The 21,312-nt window shown below is 41.8% G+C and overlaps 2 protein-coding genes across 8 annotated transcripts in view; one reads left to right on the top strand and one right to left on the bottom strand.

Moving 5' to 3' along the window:
• Positions 1 to 8,299, top strand: part of GRIA3 (glutamate ionotropic receptor AMPA type subunit 3) — a 403,275-nt gene extending 394,976 nt beyond the window's left edge. For 4 of the 6 annotated variants that reach the window (XM_040572878.1, XM_040572879.1, XM_040572882.1 and 1 more), the window contains 3 exons: positions 3,395 to 3,509; positions 5,625 to 5,872; positions 6,744 to 8,299. In XM_040572878.1, coding sequence (XP_040428812.1) covers positions 3,395 to 3,509; positions 5,625 to 5,870 — 361 coding nt within the window. In that variant the 3' untranslated portion in view covers positions 5,871 to 5,872; positions 6,744 to 8,299. The remainder of the gene's footprint in view (positions 1 to 3,394; positions 3,510 to 5,624; positions 5,873 to 6,743) is intronic. The other 2 variants (XM_040572877.1, XM_040572881.1) reach the window with 1 other exon arrangement.
• An 8,106-nt stretch (positions 8,300 to 16,405) lies between these two features.
• THOC2 (THO complex 2) overlaps positions 16,406 to 21,312 on the bottom strand; it is a 54,855-nt gene continuing 49,948 nt past the window's right edge. The window contains exons 34-39 of one of the 2 annotated variants that reach the window (XM_040572876.1): positions 21,058 to 21,195; positions 20,646 to 20,715; positions 20,410 to 20,567; positions 19,677 to 19,753; positions 19,522 to 19,569; positions 16,406 to 17,267 (exon numbers count right to left, since the gene is read on the bottom strand). In XM_040572876.1, the coding sequence (XP_040428810.1) occupies positions 19,542 to 19,569; positions 19,677 to 19,753; positions 20,410 to 20,567; positions 20,646 to 20,715; positions 21,058 to 21,195 (471 nt within the window). In that variant the 3' untranslated portion in view covers positions 16,406 to 17,267; positions 19,522 to 19,541. Of the gene's footprint in view, positions 17,268 to 19,521; positions 19,570 to 19,676; positions 19,754 to 20,409; positions 20,568 to 20,645; positions 20,716 to 21,057; positions 21,196 to 21,312 lie in introns of those variants that run through there. The other variant, XR_005824172.1, reaches the window with a different exon arrangement.

Raw genomic sequence — 21,312 nt, 5'->3', positions numbered from 1 at the left:
TTCCCGGAAAATGCACTTTCCTAGCAAGGCTGGCACTGGAGATGCTCTTCTCATCAATTAACAGCACTTCTGCCAAGAACCTGCTTGGCCTCTCCTGCACAGGTTATTCAGTGACACGGGCTGCTCGCAGCACTGGCACATCAAAATATTGGTAAGTAGTGGGAATTGGTCACCAACAGCACAAACATGATGGCTTTTGCAGGTGTACGAGGGCCTTCGGCCTGCTGCGGCCTCCTGAAGCCTGTAGAAGCTGGAGCAATGGTTTTGCGTATGAACTCTGGTTTTGTGTATCTGCTTTATAGAGGTGCAGGTGGAATCATGAAAATGAGCCCAAAAGGTCATTAATCAGATTTAAAACCTGTTATGATTTATAATTCGTAAGGCACATGAGTTATACCTGCTAACATCTGGGACTGATAAAGAATTGTTTCTTTGATGATTAATTTACTCTTCTTCTACTTCAAACTTGTTCAGGCCAGAAAGAAAAATCATCATGCCACAGCGTTTCTTAACAGAATAAAAATTACAGCAAATAACATGAAATGTTGAGCTGCTGCAGCAAGAGGAGGCCAGGCGAGAAATCCCTCAGACAGAGTGACAGTGTCGTGAAGAGAAGGAATGAGAGAGCCAGATGGGTTCTGCGTTGAAGTGTTCCCTCTTTTCTGTATTGATGGCAAGGATGGAAAATAATCAGATAATGAAAGAGAAAAGCAATAGAAGCTCTGCACATTGCACATTGCCTTTCTTCTGAGGGATTATCTCGCATGTAAGCAGGGGGAACATCCTCAGCCTGGAAGCAGTGCTGTATCTTGTGGAAGATCACCTTCATGACAAGGAAGTGCCATAGCAATTCCTACATTGAGAGGAAGAAGAGGTCAGGATTTTTAAACTGAACCAGGAGCCTGGGGGACCCGGTTCAGATGTGGGATTTTAATGAGTGAAAGCACAGCGCCTCTCAAAAATCACACCATCAGCATCGTCCCATCCACTGAGCCAGCAGCAGCAACTGGCACCTCTTGTTCACTGGCCATAAGGGATGGGTGCCCACCCTGCCAGCACCCAAGTGGGGTCTTCTAACCAGGAAAAGAGAAACCGAGCTGCTGAAACATCAGTGAACAACCTCTCTGTCCCAGGTGTCAAACAACGTTTGCAGCACACTAATAAAGTGAAGGCTGTGAGAACGGCTAGGCACCAATCTTCTTAATGGCATGCCTCCCTTAAATAAATCGGCCATAGCAAATGGCTTAATTTGCCACTGGGGGCAATACTACTCAGTGTTAGGGTATTGGTACCATTTCCCTCAACTCAAGTCTTCCAGTCCTATGTAAACATCAGCCACCAAAATCTCAGCGGCGTTTTGTAAAGATGCCCAACACACCCAACCTCACGTGGTTACACTGGGATCAGATGAATCTGGATTAAAATAACAAACAACAGAACAAAAAGTCATTCAGTTATGGTGAGGAGGAAAACCACAGCAAGTCTGTACCCCAGGGCACTGTCCTGTACCACAGGACCGCCGCTGGCCTTATCCCATTCACCACACCTCGCCTTGCTGGGAGTATGGAGCACAGCAAGAGCACAAGCTCTCAACACCTTAACATTTCACTGTGATAAAAGCAATCAAACTAATCAGGAGCTGGTCTAGAAATCACGCAGGGGAAGATGAAAAAGAATCCCATCATAAATTAAAGGCAGAGGAAAAGCAGCCGAAGCCACCAGGGAAAGGGCTAAGGACCTCACTGAGCAACCCATACAGCCTCTGATCAGTAATCTAATTTAAAAAAACAGATGGAAAGTGCAAAATTATCCCAGGAAAAAGATGAAGAAATGCAAGTCTTTTGAGAGAGAGACCCAGGAGCAGAACAAACAATCCCCTGAGCTGCTGATGGGGTGGCCAGGGGGTCAGCAACTGGGACGAAGCCATCCCACAGGTCACAGGCAACTCACCGATCCATAAAAAAGCCCTCAAGCAAACAGTGCCAGGGCAAGCTCTGAAAAGTCACCTTCCTGCAGCAAGCACAGAAAAAACCTCCCTTGCCTTCAGTACCAGGACATTGGTCCAACAAGAAGCACCTCATGCTCTGTGACACCAAAATTCGCTCCTTGTCCAGCACCCAGGGATGGGCTCTTGGCTCAGGGGGGTGCCTGGTGTCCCCGTCCCCAGGGTGCTGGAGTCCAGGTCGCCTGCCCACCTGCTATACCATAGGCAAATTCCCCTCTCCCCTCTCTTTAGTTAAGATAATTTTAGTTTACCTTTTTTTTTTTTTTGGCAGTTGCGTGTGCACAATTAACTGCAATCTTGGCTTTAAAAAAAATAATAAAGCGCCCTAATTAGCATGTTAAGCCTCCTCATTTCCCAATACTGTATAATGTTGTGAAAGCTAATCTATAATGTATTGGATGTTATGCAAATTCTCCGTGCTCCGTAAGGGGTTTATAAAGGCATGCAAATTAAAAATAGTGTTTGGAATAGGACTGGGGGGAAGGGAGCATTTGCACGATAAAATATGCAGAGAGTAGGAAGGGTGTTTATAACCTTCTCCCTATTGTTTCTGTATTCTCAGCTGCACAATGCTTTTTCAAAGCAGAGAGATGTATTGCATAAAATCTCTCCAAATTGGATAGTTTTTAAATGAAATTTAAAATTAGAGAGCCGTTCTCTCAACAATCATCCACGCCGCTCTTTCTGCTGGGGCTCGTAGCAGATGCCTAAAGGCGCTCGGCTCTCCCTGGCTGCACGTGATGCCCGGACCTTGTGCTCACCCCAGCCAGGTCAGGGGGCTCCTGGGGGGCTTGGCTGGGACCCAGCTGGTCCCCATCAGCACAAACCCAGTGCCAATCCCAAAAGGTGGCACAGCATCGGCAAGGCTATAGACCAATGGCCCACCCTGGGCACGCGAACCCGGCATTTTGACATTCACAGAGGTGTTTCGTACAGGTCTGCACATCCTGATTTTCTGCTGCAGCTCCCTGGGGTGCTGGCTGCGTTTGGGATGCTCGGGGCCTGGTGGCTCGAGCCCTCACGCTACTGTCTGCTGGGGCTTCACTCTCTGTTAGTGCCACGGGGGTGTCCTGCTGGACCAGAGCCACCACCGGCCACAAAGCTACTGCCAATGCCTGGGGCTGTGCAAAAGTGGGAAATTGGCCTTGCTTTGTTTCTCCTACCTTCATTTAACAGTGAGTGCCGATTACTCAAAGCGATATGGGCAGGACCTGGTAATATAGTGTTGCTCTAGCATTAACTTAAGGGGATGATCCACTTGCCTGCAGTGTAAATACTTTGTGGCCAGGAACCCTGCTTTATCGCTTTGTATAGTTTTAAAGTAGTTTAAAGCTTGAATAACATAAAATAACATAATATAATGTTATTTATGTTATTTCCCACGTGAAGAACTCCTGTAAACCTTGCAGTATTGAAACTCAGTGAACAAGGCATCTTAGACAAGCTGAAAAACAAATGGTGGTACGATAAGGGTGAATGTGGAGCCAAGGACTCCGGAAGTAAGGTCAGTCGCTGAAGGTCTTTTCGTACTGATTAGAAATCACATTTTGACCCACTGTTTGTATATACAAAGAATGACTTTCAAAAGTTGCTATTTACATTTTGAAGGTTGAAAGAAAAGAATAGAAAAAATATATATCTATTGTTTCCGAACATGACAGCATTTTTCTTTCATGCAGTAACAGACTTAAGTTGTAAGTATGTTTTGCTATTTAGTATTTTGCTGGACACATGTGGAAGGAGAATCCCCCAAAGCCCTCAAAGCTGCTATCTTCATTTGAATTTCCAAGTTCCACCACAGCCAGTGTGTATTATTCAGACCAGCATCTTTTTTTTTTAATTATTATTTTTTGTTTGATTGAATGCCCCCACATTTTGTTGCAAAATTGTAAATTAGATCCTATACAAGCCAGTTAGGAAAACAGTCACATGCTTGTTAGGGGTAGAAAATAACAGGGCAGACCTGGGATAAGGAAGAAACATCCTTCCTGCCCAATTTTCCAAGTCACTTTGAAACTTGTTTGATCGAATTTTGGAACTATTATTGGTGATACATTACACAGACATTGTCTGCTGTTCTTCTTATGCCTGGGACCATTTTGCTGCAACACCTCTGTACCCTGGGACATCCAGCATGGGCGGCAGTGGCTGCATCAGCCGCGCTGGATTTGCAGCAAACATTCATTTATGCTGCTAACTTAAAAGAAAACAGAGTTTTGTTTTGTTTTTTTCTATACTGAAAGAGACATTGAGGATAAAAACACTGATGTGCTGTGCTTGTTGTTGGAGTAAAGGATATTTTCAAAGGCACCTATAGGATTTCTCCCACTGAAATCAGTCGCAACTGAGTGCCTAGCTCCCTGGTGCCTTTGAAAGCACTCGCTGTAACAATTCCCACAGAAAATGCTTCTGATTTGGAGGCTCCTCCGTGAGTCAGGCACCATTTTGAGTTCCAGCCCAGCCAGCAATGAAACACACTGCTGTCAGCTGGGCTGGAAACTGCCTGGGGCACAGCCTCGGACCTGTTGCTTGAGATAAAGCCGGGATCCCAGGAAATCTGAGCATAGCCACTGCCGCAGCAAACCAGATAATTGTAAAGGGGTGCACATGAGCAGTATTTTCAGAGCTCATAGCAGGCTGCTTGCTAAAACTGCATCCATCTAAACTGCCTGTGAAATGCACAGACACTTAACAAGGTAGACCCTCTTTTATTCTGAGTGCATGAAGTTTGGATGCTCCTGGAGATAGTCATACACTCAGATCATCTGTAGGCATCTCCAGTAAGCCCAGGCAGAGTAGGGCTGGCAGCAGCCAGGAGGCTCACCTTGCCTCACAGCTCAGACAAGAACCACCAACACCCTTTTTTGCGGCAGCAAAAGGATTGCACTTCTATTTAAGCTCATTACAAAATCCCGTTTTTAAAACCAAAAGCCTTCTCCCCCATCTGTCACATCCTTAAAGGATGCAAACCCCGGGCAGCACGTTTTGTCCAGCTGGTCGCTGCAGGTGCTGGGTTAGCTTTGGGCTCTCCTGCTGGACCTTAACCTAGCTGACCATCTTCCTAGGGCTGATTTTTATTTTTTTTAAACCTGTTGAAAAAAAGGTAGAAAAGTATAGCAGCATCTCATTAATTGTATCTACATTCACCAAAGCCAGGTGTCCAGTGGCTTGTTTTTTTTCTGGTTTTAATTTTATAATGTAAGAACCTGCTACTTTATGTAGCCTAGTCTGCCTGTTAGAGTATCCCGAAGGTGGCCTGGCCACCAGCGGTGCCCAGCCATAGGCAGCTTTGCTGTGGGGCAGCAAAGGCCTGGGGAAGCCAATGGCAAAAATCTTACTGACTTCCACACGGCCAAGGTTTCACACAGCAAACGGTGTGGGACGGAGCAGCCTCTGCTGCCGGCCCTGCTCCGTGGGGCCAGTGGCACCAACGAGCGGGTCACACAGTGTGACTGCCGTGGGTAAGGCTGTCGGGTCATGCGGGGGTTTGGGGAATCTGAACTCCGGATCAGAAAGTGTGTATGTGTGGTCATTGCGGCTAGGACTGAGTGAAAAATAACCTGTCTTCTGTCTGCCTTTTTCTCACAGCAAAACTAATGCCATGGTTCGTTTCTCTTAGGACAAGACCAGTGCTCTGAGCCTGAGCAATGTGGCCGGGGTTTTCTATATTCTTGTTGGAGGCCTTGGGCTCGCCATGATGGTGGCTTTAATCGAGTTTTGTTACAAGTCTCGGGCAGAGTCCAAGCGAATGAAACTCACCAAGAACACCCAAAACTTTAAACCTGCTCCCGCCACCAATACCCAGAATTACGCTACGTACAGAGAAGGCTACAACGTGTATGGCACAGAAAGCGTGAAAATCTAGGGGTACGAGTACAGTTCAGTCAACTAAAAAAAAACTTTTTTTCTTTATGCTTTAACTTCCGTGTGTTCTTTTGTTGTATGCACTAGAGGGCTGCTGTAAATGGTCTTTAAAAATGCAGAGCGTTGGCAGTCTCTTTTCCATGGTGTGGGCTATTGGTGATTTAAAGTTCTCCCCTGCACAGAAGCAGGCTCGTCACCAGCCTGCATTACCAATGGCGATGGTGGGGTCATGCTGCAGTGAGGACTCCTCTCCCCAGCGGTCTGCTATTCCAGTGTCTAACTGAATCCAAATATTTTGTTAATTAAAAAAAAAAAAATCTCAACTTTATTAATTTAAAAACAATCCAGAATTCACACCTCTTTTGTTTGAGAGCTCTTCCCTGTTATTTTTAAAAGCCATACTCAGATCAGGTAAGTGCTTTTAGAAATCATGATATGTAAAGCATACAAAGCAGAACTGAATTGTTAGAGGTGGCTGTGACACCCTCACTAGCTCCACAGTGCACACAGGCTGCATCCTGTTCCTGCCTGGCTACCAGGGAGCTGCCCCAGGCAGGGGGGAAGGTTTGGAGGCTCATTTTCAATACATATTATATATACCAGCTGCCTACAGGCTGCATGGGGCTTGGAGACTGCTGCCGAGCAGGCCATGGGCACCCAGGGGAGAAGGATCCCTGGGAACACCCCAGCAGCACAACATCTCATCCCGGCCACAAGTGAAGGAGCGGGACAAGTTGTTCCCAGCCTCACTGGACATTATTAAAGCTCAGTACCGCTTGTGCTGCCTCCTTTCCCGTGCAGGTTGGTTCGTTACCTTCTAATGAAAGGCTCCCTTTCAGAGGAGAAAAATGAAATCTCATTGTTTTTATTACAGATCCTTGCTCTGACAGCACACAGGAGGAGAAGCAGCAGAGAATGTGGCTACTTCACGGATTCGGACCACCTGAGCCAGTCAGTCGTACTCTAGCCGAGGTGTCAGGCATGACATGCATTGATGATGGTGCAATGAACTTTTAACAGGAAAAACTGATTTTTTTCCTTCAGTGCCTTATGGAAGACTCTGAGACTCACAACAATGCAAACCATCACTGAAATATTCTTGCTTTGCTTGAAAGAGAAAACAGGAAAAAAAAGAGAAGCGAAGAAAAAAGGAGAAAAGAAGAGAAAGAAGAGAAGAGAAAAGAGAAGAGAAGAGAAGAGAAGAGAAGAGAAGAGAAGAGAAGAGAAGAGAAGAGAAGAGAAGAGAAGAGAAGAGAAGAGAAGAGAAGAGAAGAGAAGAGAAGAGAAGAGAAAGAAGAGAAGAGAAGAGAAGAGAAAGAGAAAAAAAGAAAAGGAAAGAAGAAAAGAAAAAAGAAAAAGGAAAGGAAAGGACTGGTAATAAGACATTACTATGTGGAAAAAAAAAATCTTGTAAAAAAAATCAGTGCAACAAAAGCCATTCTTTGATACCACTGCACAGTAACTGAACTCATGTCCTGAAAGCAAACCACAGCCGGTGTCATCAGCCACCCGACCACATCCAATTCTGAAACTCTTCCTGACGCCCAGCCTCAGATCCTGCTGTGCATGCATGGCCTGGCCTGGCGCTGCTTTCCGGGCTGATGGCAATGTGGTTGAAGTATTTACTTACCGGTGGTGTGATTGATAGTTTATTTTTTCGAGCCACTTTAAACTCTCCAGCTAATTTGAGCAATTCTGTATATCAGTGAATAATACCTGAACAAAAGAATATGTGCATTAAAAAAAATTAAGGTCACTGACTGTGAATCTGTAAATCCAAAAGAAAGTAACCTGTGGAACTGCATGTCTTGCTTCCAGATCATTAAATTAATTTTCTTGACAAGGTAGCTAAGTGCAGGCAGAAAATACTGTATTCCTTTTTTTTTTCCCTATCATCAGGCATACCTACAGTTGCTTTATTAAAATGACATTGGGTGGCTTTAAAAAAAAAAAAAGCTACTTGCTGTTTAGTTTCAGATCATATATCTCTTTTCTTGCTGTGCATTTGCATTTTAATTTAATGTTTAATATCAAGCAATGAAGCAAAAGAAGCGCAGGTTAGTTTTTCCCAGGCCTGCTTCTGCTTCACACCAATTTTCTCAAAACTAGCACTGTGCTCAGCTAATGCTTCTCAACAGTTGTCGTTTTAAAATCGAAGTATGGGAAGAGGGTAGTAACTCCAATTAGAGCCGCAGTTCCCGAGTATTATTCAGCGACCTAACATGACTACAGCTAGCACTGGTAGATTATAGCAGCTCCTGCCAGCTTTGGCTCCATGGCTGCTGGCGGGAGGATGCTCCTGTCCTCTCCTGCAGCCCAGCGCGCGCTGCGGGGCTGGCTGGTACCCACCTCCGCCTCACAGGCAGCCGCAGCAGCCTTTCAGCCTCGACCGTCTGCCTGGAAACCGCGTAACGTCATCTTTAAAAACAAGAAAAAGACAAAAAAAAAAAAAAAAAAAAACACTTTAAACATATTGTCAATCACATGGGAAACGTTCAATGAAATGTCTGCGTACTAATTACCTCTAATACGACAATATGTACTTTCTGTAGTTTACTGTAGGGTTTTGTTTCATCAGTAACATACAATGAAAAAGAAGTTCACTTAAACCAGTCTGACCCTTAGGCGTTTAGTTTGCTGATGATAGAGTTGAACTTTTAATAGGATTTAAAAGAAAAAAAAATTATTATATGGGCAAAGTCTTGTTAAAAATAAGTATTTCCAACAAAATGTAATATAAAATCATTTTAAAAGCTCATCAGAGAATAATTTATTGTTCAAGTTTTTAACAAGCTATTGAACAAAAAAGGTGTCTGGTTTTGTTTCGTTTTGTTTCATGAAACTGTGATTTTTTTTTTTCAACTTCTGAATGCAATCATGTTCCCAGCAAGGGCGAACTAAAGCTGTGCAGTTATAAGTTGTATTTAAAACAAACATTTTTCTTAAAAGCTGTATAAAAATGTATGTTTATCAAATAAATTTTTAAAGAGTGGAGGCTTCAGACCAGTAAAAGGAGTTTGGTAAATGGTTCGATATTTTTTAAACTTGCATGTGAAGCTAAAACAAAACGTGTTAATTGCTTACAAATCCCAGCTACCAACTTCAAGCTATCAGAAGTTCAGCAGTAGTCTCACGATGACCTGGTTCGATGTATTCTTTTCCTTTGTTTTCCTTTGGGGTCTCTCGTGTTCTTTCCTTTTTTCTTTTTTCTCTTTTCTTTTCTTTTCTTTTCTTTTCTTTTCTTTTCTTTTCTTTTCTTTTCTTTTCTTTTCTTTCTTTTCTTTTCTTTTCTTTTCTTTTCTTTTCTTTTCTTTTCTTTTCTTTTCTTTTCTTTTCTTTTCCTTTCTCCTTTTTTGTGTGTGTGTGTGTGTGTGTGTAATTTAAGTTCCTATTTTGGGTTGTTGAAACTGCACTTCAGTGAGCAGAAAAATTGCCAAGCAAACTAATGGCTGTAAAAGCATAAACTGCATGTGTGGGCATCAATTACTGAGCCTCATTTTAATGAGGTGTTGTACAAAGAGTTTTAATACATTTTGTAAATAAAACTGTAAAGAAAAAGAAAAAAAGCTGGCTGATGTTTTCCCCCAAGGAGAGGTGCTGCCTGCCTATGGGCACCGCTGTGGCCAGGCAAGTCTGTCTCTTTTTTTGTTTAGGACCAACAATTATTTTGTTTGGGGAAAAGCTTTGGGGCACGATGCTTCTGGGAAATATGACTGTGGGGATTGGCACCCTAAAAACGAACTGTTTTTTCTTGGTGTGATTCTGGCAGGGTGCAACAGGCAGCAGGCAGGGAGGGTGGGAGCATGGGAAGGGGCAGAACCAGGCCAGCAGTGATGAACCAAACCAAGGGTGGCATCAACCAGCCCGTGTTCCCTGCAGCAGCCCCAAGGTGATGCCGCTGTGTGGGGGGGGCTCCATCAGAGCCCTCAGCAGCTCCCATATGGCTCAGCCCTGAGGCTGAGCAAAAACCCATGGGGATGCCTGGGAGTGCAGGAGCAGGCCAAGGAAAGGAGAGAAAAAAAAAAAAAAAAAAAAAAAAACATCAAGGAGCATCCCATGTGGGTAGTGCTGCTTCAGAGCTGGTAGGCTTGGGGCAAGGGGGATGGGACCAAAAAAAAAATCCACACCTAATTCATGTAGCTTGTATGCTGGGGATCTGGCACTTGTAGATGAGACAAACACAGACTGAGCCCCCCGCTGCACGTTGCATGGTCAACACGCAGCAGTGGGGATGGAGCCTGGGGTGGGGGCAGGCTGGTGCCCCAGCCTGTGTAAGGGCCACACCGCATTCCTCCAGCACCCCTCTGCTAGGCCTCAGCACTACAAACCCCACAGTGCTATAAGGGTGCACAGCTGCCCTGCCGGGGGTGGGTGCAGAGCACTGCAACTTCTTTTTTTAAAACAGTTATTGTTCGTGTTTATTAAAATAATAATAATTCATGGTTATTAAAATAAAATTACAAAAAGTCTTTGGTGTTCATATTCATCATCTCAGTCTGGAAAACTGAGTCTATTTTGCAGGCAGTAATACATAAAGAAGCTCTGGGTAATGATAGCTCTTCTCAATTAAACTAAGGGATTTAAGTACAGAGATAATGTTTTCATAGATACTATAAATTTCAAAGCGCTATTAATTGAGAACATGGCACAGCCACAACCACTACAGGGGAAAAAAAATCACCCACAGCCGCTGCCGCCCCTGGCCTGGGGGTGGCTGCAACCACATTTCACTGTGCACTGGCACCTCACACCACGGTGGGACCCCTCCAACACCCAAAATCCCCCAATACCAACACTGCATTTCATTAAACACCACTAGAGTGCAGGATTTCAGGACGACAGGATGAACTTGGAGGCCGAGGCCTGGCTCTGTGGCCATTTCTGAAGTCAGGCCTGGAGGGGCAAAGGGGCCAGGGCAGGAGACCTGAGGTGCAGGGAGCGTGTGGCTGCCAGCTGAAGAACGGGCTGTGGCAGTGGGGACACCCACAGTGACCCAGGGCCAAGTTGTAGCAACCGCTGAGGCTGGGAATACAGCTGTGCCATGAGGCAGCTGAGCTGTGGCACCTGGCCTGCCCCAGGGGACAACTGCCATTCGCTTTGCTGCACAGTCAGGTTTTACCTCATTCTGGTTTCCTCACAGGAGCGAGGAGCTGAAGTCAGCAGTGTTAACCAAGCAAAGGCCAAATGGAAAAAGCTCTGAGAAAGGCCCAGAAAACACAAGGCACAGCAGGGGCCGGTGAGGGCTGCACAAGGCTAGGTGTGCACTGAGGCTTGCACTAGCACCTGTGGCCTCAAAGGCAGGCCCAGGCAGGGCACATAAAGCTTTTAAACATGTGCTGCAAACCCCAGGCACAGTGCTGGTAATGACTGGTGCAGTAGATAATGTTTAGCATATAAATAAAGTAATTGACCAATTAACGAGCACATGGACTATGCTTGGTATGCTGTAAACAGTAGAAAAATGTATGATACACCACAAGGATTTGATTACACAGCCAGTGCCTGCTCTCTGCTCACCAGCAGTGACAGGTTTGGGATCAAGGCCCCAAGCACCAGTGAGGGACAGGGGCCAGGTTCCTGCCACCACATCACAAACACTGAGGAAGCTGAGAGGCTTTGCCTGCACATGGTCATTGCAGTTGTTTGGAGCAACACTGACATTCAGTGGCCAGACAGGGTGGGAAGCGCTGCTCACGAGGCCATGTAGCCCCCAAGGCATAGCCCCTGGGGTTCCTCACCCAGCTCATAGCCCAAGGAGGGCAGCTCCCTGGGGAGTGGGGCCTTGGGGCAAGGGGATCTGTCACGATCAGGCTCTCAGCACCCTTCTACCAAATCACTGCACCTGCCCTGCCTCAGCAAGACACAGACCAGGGCTGAAGCTGGAAGGGCGAGGTGAGCATTGTGTAAATGCTGGGATCGTATTTTAATGTCATGCAAAGCTCTTCAGCAAATACTGGTTTTGAATTCCAAATATGGGCTGAGCAGGCTAATTACCAAAAACCTACAAAATTAATGTAAGAGCCACATTTTGAGCTGAGGCAAATAAATATAAATGGTATTTATTGAATATTCTCCTGCCCTTTAAACAAGGGAAGTTTGCCATCTTCAGCAAAATAGCTTATTATAAAATAGCTGAAGCTGTGACCTCTCACAGACACCGTGGATTGCACAGTGCAATTAAAATATCACATCAGACCTGCCACACTGAAACTGAGCTTAATTAATGACTGTTTTTCCTTAGGTTTTCTCTAGCCACAATGTAGGGTGCACCACTCAGGAAGCGCAGTGGTTCCCATCCCTTTTAGGTGCTGCTGTCCTGTTGCACTCAGCACCCAAGGACAGGTTCAATGTTGTTGGCCCACAGCCTTCACTGCCACTGCTGTCAGCATGTACCAGAGATGCCAAGATAAACATGGTTCCTTGAAGTATAAACAACTGTTCCAATTCATCTTTAAGTGCCTGAGCTGACAGGCAGCCTCCTATTTTGCTTGAAGACCACACTACACTCAGACCCTGGTGTCACCTTTCTCTTCACAGCCTTAATCCCATTTCTGTGCAACAAGCTCCCCACAGCAGCTGGTACATCCCCAGCTGGTGTCATTTGGCCAGCAGGCCAAATCCTGATCCTGTTTGCATTTGTGTACATCCCAAGGAGTGGAGTGACAGTGATGAAAGTATTTCATTTCATATCACCCTAATGAGTCAATTAAAAGTGCCTATTTAACTCTGTTACTCTCTTTTTTTTTAGTAATTCCTCCTCACCTCTAATTAGCCCAGTAATCCCTACCTGGTTCCCTTTCCCATGTGCTTGTGTCTTCTGTGCACAAGGGACAAGGATTCAGTCTTGCTGATTCATTGGGAAATAACCTGTAGTTAATAAGGAAAATTCTAATCACTAAATTTTAACTGATGAAGTCTATAAACACTGCAATTTCTTAATCTTTGCTTTCAAGTAGAGCCACAAAGACAACACCTGCCTGTCCCACATCCCAGGTGACTGAAGACACAAACTGACCTTCACAGAACAGCAGGGATGCACCACATTTTATTCGAGTTCTATGGATTATACTGAAAACAAACAAACAAAAAACAACAAACCAATATTTAAAAGAAAAGTAAGCTCCTGGGTTTAATAGTATTAATATTTGTTTCAAGAAGGTCAGGTTTTTACCGTTGCAGTCAGCAAATATTCTATTAGCTATAGGTTTGTTTTTGTTGATGTTAAATCAATGCAAAGAGTGTGTTTCTATACACTCTCAGGAATAAAACAAATTAATTTGCTTTGTGGACAGTGCCTGTAGATCAAAATCTTCTTCTGCAATTAAAAACAAAAAAATCTGTCTAGGTTACAACTCCTTGCAAAGCAGTGGTTTGAAGCAGGTGCATACTCAGTCTCCTCTCACTCCTATCTGCTTTAGTATCAACAGTAGCAGGCACTCCAGTGTGGAAATCCCAGCTCCCCATCACCTCTGAAAACACCTAGGCTCAGCACTTCAGGCACAGACACTTTATAAAAAATAAAAAAAAAAAAAAAACAAAAAACACCGAAACTCTAGAAGGGGAAAATTACTATTTTGCAGTTATTTTAAAGGTCTTTATGTTGCCAGTGTAGCATTTTCTCCCAACAAGTGTCACATTTTGTGAACTAAAGGAGAAAAAGCAAACGTTCCTCCTGTTTTAAAAGGTCAGGAGCAGTGACCACTGCTGTGTGACGAGCCTGAAGCACAACAGCAGCACAGGAGCTCGCAGCCCACCCGGCACAGTGGCTTGGGCCAGCTGCACAAAAGGGAAGGCTTGCCAATCCCCTTCTGGTGGAGCTTCAATATGTGAAACACAGAACAGTAGCAATCACTCTTCACAGAGGTTAATGCATGCTTTGGTTCAGGAAAGGGAAAAATAGGTTACACTAATGATTTGCTGAAAGTATTTCATAGCATAATGGCCGCCGACAATCAAGGCCTGCACCTGCAGGATCCTGTCAGAATGGGAGGAAGGATCAGCAATAGTTGCTCACCATTTAAAGCAACTAACTCACAATGCAGTTTTATTGGGCTCAGTGCTGTTAAACACAGTATCATTTTAGCACAGTACATACCTTACACATCTTACTACTTTCAAATTGTCAATATAAGCAAATTCTGAACCACCCTTGACAGAACTTCACAGAAACTTGGCCTCTTAAGACAACACAAACCTCCTGCCTCCACTTGATCTGCTATTGAGGGCACGCAGACATAATCCTGTCTGTAATCAAACAATCCGAAGTAGTTCCTTGAACAAGAAGTGTCTCAGAAATTATAGCTCTAAATACTCTTTCACCTAGCTTCGTATGATTTTTTTGGATGAGGGGGAGAGCAGGGCAGGAAAAAAACAAATGCTACAGGTGTGACATGCCATATAGAGAACAACTGCATTTGACCACAGCTTACAGGAAAAAAAAACTTTAATCATTTAAAATGGCAAGTTAATATCATTCATATTTCCTTACAAGCTTTTAATATAACAGGTCACAGAGTATTAGAGTATTGAGCGCTTAATTCTATTAAGCCTGGCTCTCAGACACATCATTAAAGGTAGTTTACTCTGACAGAGTTGACATATACATTTCCTGTGAGCAAACTGTCTTCCAAGGCTGTTTGGCAAGGATTCATTTCCCTGAGTAAACTTCAGTTGTTTTGTATCACTTTCAGTAATAAGTATCAAGGAACCTTTGTCAGAGGACAGGGCCAACAGAAGCAGTTATGAGAATCGTTGCTGCCATAAACACACTGCTTAGCAAAGGTAAGCAGAATTAAGGCAGAGATCAATATGGAGCATGGCTGGCAGTAATACAAACGACAGCAGTCCCACAAATACATCTTCTGCTTGTCAATCCAAACATGTAACCTTAAAAAATGTGATCATCCTTATCCTTTTTATGATCTCTAACAAAACGAGGAGACACTCTTTATGAAATCCGTAAAGGACTGCCAATACAATTGATACAGTTGTCAAGGGGATGTATCAGGCCCAGAGGAAGCTGTACCCATAAGGAATTTCAGTCTTGTCAAGATCACCTCTTTATAACACTTAAATCTTACAAGATACTTAGTTTCCAGACCTCCTCTAAGAAAGTGGTCTTAACCTGGCATAGCTACATCTTTTAAAAATAATTACTCAAATTTAAATGGGCCTTTTAAAAATAGGAAGAAAATTCACTCCATCCTTCGCGTAGCAACTGTGATAGCTCGTGATGCTTCCACTCATCTTCTGAAGTTACATGAGGACAAAGACTGTCAGGTTTCATAGTCCTGCTAATATTTCAGTCTTGATGAATATCTCCCACTAACACCAGATCCTCTCCTCCACGCCCAACACTTTTTTATTGCAAAGACTTTTAAAAGACAGCAGATCCTTACCAAATGGACGAGAAGCAGAATTTTAAAAGGAGACAGAAGATACAGTAAGTATAAAGGCTGAAGAGGAACTACTTAGTGCAGTGTGGTATTCCAGTTCAACTGACTTGATGTTTAAGTGTCACCAAAAGGCGAAGTGGTGACCAGGTGGTGGCAGAACATCTTGTTCTGCCATAGCTACTGACTACAAAAGCAAAGAAGGACTTTGCTAGGGCTTACAGAAAGCTGTATCACAATGCTCCAGCAAACAGAAGTTCATTCAGTTTCAGTTACTCCCATGAGAGAATCTGCTGTAAAAATAAAATTGATGCACCACCTCCAAAATTTACCAAGAATCTAGATGTAACAGCAGTTCCTGCTTATCAGTGAATACACATTCATCAGGTATTTAAACTGTTGTGCCCAGGCCAAAAAAGCTCAGCTTCCAGTTAAACTTTTTTAAATTTTAAATAGTGAGCAATGCATTTGGGAAAGACATTGGAATCGCCTCTTCTCCGAAGAATACAAACTGATATTTATCTCGCAATCCACATTTTCCTAGTTTAAACAAGCTATTGATCATTTTTACTTAAGAAAATCCACAGCCTCAGGGAACAAAAAATTAGTTATGAATACGAAGTTGAAGACTTCCAGACATGAAGAGTTCTTACCCAGGTGAAAATCTGAGTGGTATCAAAGTGACCTACCATGCTATGTCAGAAGTCAGGCAACATCCCCCCCACCCTTTTTTTTTTGTTGGGCATTAAAATAAACCACTGAAACTAAACTAAGATATTTTAAAGTCAGTATACTTTGACTAGATCAGGAAATCTAGAAAAGAATACAAGAGCACCAAAGATTTTAATGAGCTTTGGATCACAGACAAACATCTCAAGAGAAAGATACAAACTTGACTGAAGGCACAAAAGCAAATCTTGAGCTTCCTGAAAGCATTGCAGAAGTATAACACATTTGTCATTTTACAGTAGGCAGATATGTTTGGCTTGTTGACATACTATATGATTAACTCTTTCAATATGATCAGCCAGCAAGTACAGAAGACTTGCAAGCTAAGGCAGAAAATACCCTCCCACAATTCCAACTCCAATATCAAATTTTCATAAGAGTACATAAAGCAATAAAGCGACCACACACACAATGATTTACGACCCATTGAGAAAACTATCGTTTATTTAGAAAAAAGGTTACACTGGTAGAATTCAGCAGATAAAAAAATTTTTTGTTTTTTCTTTTTTTAAAAATGTCATTGTGAAACTTTTCAGACTAAAGTTCAGCGATAAAAAGCTCCTGTAGCTGTAATTGAAATTTAATTTATTTCAGTTTTGAAGAGAGCACTTCCAATTAATCTAAAAACAGCATGACAAACAAAAGGCGTGGCAAGGGACAATTGAGAACAGGTTTAGGTTGAGATGGAGGGGATAGGGTTCATTCTTTGTTTCTTTTAAAGAAGTCAACGTTGTACACAATATACAAATAATCCCTAAGCATTGCATGAAAACAGTGCTCCCACTTGGTTCATTTGTTTTAGTCACTGATATTAAAAACAGGCCAAGTAATAAATAAAAACTGAATTTAAACGAGGTAAATTCAAAAAGGTTCAATAACTGTTTATTTGTGGGTTTCAAACATCTAAAAGAATGCATTTCAGATCGAAAGAATTACTAAACTCAGGCAGTATTTTAGACAACCTAAAGTGGAACTCTGTACACATGAAACCTCATTTGCACTATGGCAACTGTTTGCAGCACATTGTGCTAAAATATGGAATAGGTAACACTTTCAGCCAGGTACTGAAAATAAATGTGTAAGAAACTAAGCAACAAGTTAAAATACAGTAATGTACAATCCAACAATTAAATCTTCAGCATGGGGAAATAAAGCAGAGAACTGAATAATTTAAGGAGATGCAGATGGGTCCTCTTCATTCACAAATTTCTGTGCAATCTATACTCTGGAAAATACATTTCTGGTCACAGCTGGATATCTTCCCATTTTAATCTCACCTGCAAAGAAGGCACACACAATTGGAGTTAGATGCTGTTTAAATGAATACCCATCTCACATTTTGTTCCATTCATAATTCAAAGAACGAGGGAGAAAATGAAACCATTTTCAGTCATTTATTTCCTGACTCCAGTTTATTCCATAAGAAGAACTATGTTAATATAAGTATTGCATTGTAAATACTGAATACAGTGTAAATACAAATTTAAAGACACAAATAAGAAACAAGTAGTCATCTGTCAAGGTGAAAACTGTTTTAGAAGTACAACCTCCTCAAAATGTTACTGTATCTAAATTAGACGAAATAAATGCAGTCAATAAGAAGTTGTACATGAGGCAGAATATTCTAAGAGATTTAACAAACAGGAGCAGGATATTAGATTCCATAACCATGTTGCTACTTAGAGCGTTTTTTCATACTTCACTATACAAATTACAGGGTATTGTCAGTATTTTCCGCCAGATGCCCCAGGCTAGCCCACTGCATGCCTGATGTGAATTTCAGTGTGCAATTGCATTCACCTAAGCATTTGTTTAAGTCATGAATAGTTACAAAAACCACTTGTGCTTTTAATTAACTACAATCCTCCCTTTACACTGAACTGCTGGACAAGATAAAACTTCACTTTTCTATTGAAGAAGCTACAATTCCTCAGTAATGAACTTCATCTGCCAAGAAGCGCCTCCCCCCCCCTTTTTTTTTTTAATAAACACAACAACAAAAAACATCATTTAAAGAAAATGACTACGTCTGAGATCCCCTCCAAAGAGCGTACGGTATCAGTGCAAACTTTGTTACCCAAAACCCCTCCACACATCTGCCTTTGGCTTCAGTGGCAGAGGAATGTCAAATGAAAGACCCTTTTTCCAAATAATCTATCCGTCCAATCCCTCTTTGAGGCAACAATCCAACTGTGGAGCCAAGTTCAGAAGACACTTCTAGACAATCAGAAGATTTCAGGAAGGTTCTTCCCCTACTAAAGCTGCATATTGGAGAAGAGAAAGCAGCTTTCCTGCAACATTATATTTCCGTGTCTAAAGACAAACTCATTTGCCATCCATGCACAACTTCTGCTCTAAACTGTTTTGATTTTAGGTTTTGTTTGTTGTGGTGATGTTTTATTTTTAAGACCCAAGCAAAGCACAGCTGTACTTCTCCTGCAGGGGACCTCATCATTCAGGTTTTGAATACCCTCCAAGCCGACAACCCCATACGTCTCTGAGCAACCTGTTCTAGTATTTCACCTCTCTCAGAGATCTCCCCAGCTTACTTTTTAAATAGAATTCACAACAAAGCTTTCATAAAAGGTAGCTCTGCTTTCTAGACCAGCTAATACCATCACGAAAACAAGTTTTCAGCCTCATTAATCTGCCTTATACATTGGTCTTTAATCAGAACAATATTACTCTGAGAAAGCAAATAGCTCAAACAGCAAAAGATATGCAAGTGAATTAAAAATTTGTGTGAAGTTTTGTTTGTAGGTTCTCGAGCATTCAAAGAGAACACAAGGAGAAATGAAGTAGAAACAATTCATCTCTTCTAAATAGAGAACAAACAGGAAGTATTATTGGACAAATTGGAAACAAAGAGAGAAGCCATATTCAATAGTTTTGAATAGTAATTATTTTCAGATTTACCCAACATAAACACACTGGTCACCCACTGGTCTATGCAGAAAGATTAGAAGTGAACAAATTTTAAATTCAGTGGGGCACTTTACTTCCCAAATAACTGAAAATGTTATTCCTCCTCAGATCTGATCAAATAACAAAGATTAAGTGGAGACGAAGAACTGACTGACTGTACTATATAGCAATTTGGTTTAATAGTTACTGCTCTCCATACAGATAAAATGAAAGAGGATAAAAAAATTAAGTTTCCAACACATTAGGCAAAGATCTTCTTAACCAACAAGTAGACTAGCAGGACTATCAGGATCACAGTGGTTCACCCTTGTTTTTGTATGGCAACTGTTCTTGGAAAAAGTGCCAAACATGCAACTGCACCCAACACTGTCAACCACCCCATCCCACCTGACCCCGTTTTTGAATAGATGCTCAAACTCATTTGGCCCCCCAATCTCTATACTGATGATAGGGAAAGCTATTTAGCTATTTCTCTATGACAGAATTTTTAAAAACTGTAGTTTCAGCCCTTTCACACTCAGGCTGTTTTGTGTGTATAGCCTTTACCAGTTAATAGGAGCCTCAGGAGCTATCAAGTCAAACAAGGTAAACCGTAAAAATTTTTACCTTGACTAGAGCATTCTTCATTATCTGTGCTTGTCTGAAGATTTATGAGTAGATACAGCATTAAGGAAAAATATACATATATTTATCACTGCATATAATAAAAAGGAAGCTACTTTTCTGTAGCCTTCCTGTAACATTGACATGTAAAAGGATATTGTTTCTTTTCTTCTTTCCCTCCAGCACTATCTCGTTTTTCTTTCTTTTCTGTTTTTTCTTTATCATGTCTTGATTCCTTCAAAAAACATATGGGAAGTAGTTTAGAGTATACACTAGACAGTCTGACTAAAAGGATTAAATGAGTCACATAGGTTAAAAAAATCACCAGTCAGAATGACAATAGTCAGCTTCTGTGATTTTTGAGATTTACTTAACTGTCTTACAGCTCAATAATAATCTCTATCACTGAAGAGTTACAACTGGGAACTATTATTTAATGTAAGTATGATGACAACATACTTACCTGGTTTCACAAAGCCTTAACACACGTACTTGACAACACGAATACAAGCAAACTGGTTTATATTCAAAATGAGACTTGCTTTTACATAGTTGCTCACCAAACCAGTCTGCAAATGCACTTTAGGTTTTGGATACTCTAGCAATTTCTGAATGTTCCTGGCAACTGCCAAGAAGAACTACTCCCCTAATTTATCCTATCAGGAGTGACTGCTGAAATATTTAGAGCCAAAAGGCACCAGAAATTCCACAAGCATTTTCCTACATTTTTACACTGTATTTTATTAGGCCATAAAACTGCATTATAATGGAGTAAAAAGAATGAGTTTATTCCATCGAAACGAACAAAAAATGAAGAACAAAAAAATCCCAAATCAAACAAGTAAACAACAACAACCACCGAATAAACTAAATGATAGTGGCTTATTTTACCTTTTTGCTACCAGAGGAGCTCTTCTCCATCTTTTCCGCTTTGATTGAATCACCTTTTTCCTTTCCTGAAGATTTTGATTTGCTCTTCTCCTTCTCTTTTTCATTTGAGCGAGGAGAATCAGAAGGACTTTCACTTTTGCTATGTTTTGAAGAACCAGCTAAAAACACAACAAAAAGTTTTAATTCACAACAAATAAAAGCTTAATACACATACAAACACAAAACAGAATACGTACTTGTCCCGTTTTCCTCTTTGCGTCGTTTAGTTGAATCCTGTGGTACCTCTCGGTCACTGTTTGAATGATCCTGGCACCAAATACACAGATATTAGTAGATTAACGCATACTCCTAAAGTAGGTACCTGCTAATAGTGTTATTTTGAAGTACTGTTTTTTGAATAGTTAAAACATAATGGAGTTATTCCAGCTTGTTTAAGCTACCTTGAGATCGGTTTTGAAGGGAAAAAGTTTTGAATGCATTACTCTAAACCGACCTTTGAAAACGTAATGGAACAAAAGAAAACAACCCTGATATGGATCACTTCTACTTGCACAGGCTATACCACCAATTATTACTGCAAGAACTCCAAATAAGCTTTCCAAGTATATACCAACTTTTTCTATACTAGTTCATAGAAGTTTCACCAACCCTTTTTCGGTCTTTCCTGTCCTTTTCCTCTTTCTTCTCTCTCTCTCTGGATCTTTCCCTTGATTTGTCCAAATCTTTCTTGTCCACTTCTCTCTCTTTACTCTTGGACAGTGTTGGAGTAGTGTGGTTAATGTAGTGCTGTTAAATTAAGGCAATATCACCAAATATTAATATATATATTCCTAGATGCATAGGAATAAAAAGTCTTACTCATAACAGATCTAGCTCAAAGAGCAAAACTTAATACTTTGATTA

This window comes from Cygnus olor, chromosome 13, assembly GCF_009769625.2.
Source record: "Cygnus olor isolate bCygOlo1 chromosome 13, bCygOlo1.pri.v2, whole genome shotgun sequence".
In the NCBI taxonomy this organism is placed as follows: domain Eukaryota; kingdom Metazoa; phylum Chordata; class Aves; order Anseriformes; family Anatidae; genus Cygnus; species Cygnus olor.
This window is presented reverse-complemented; position numbering and strand designations above follow the sequence as displayed.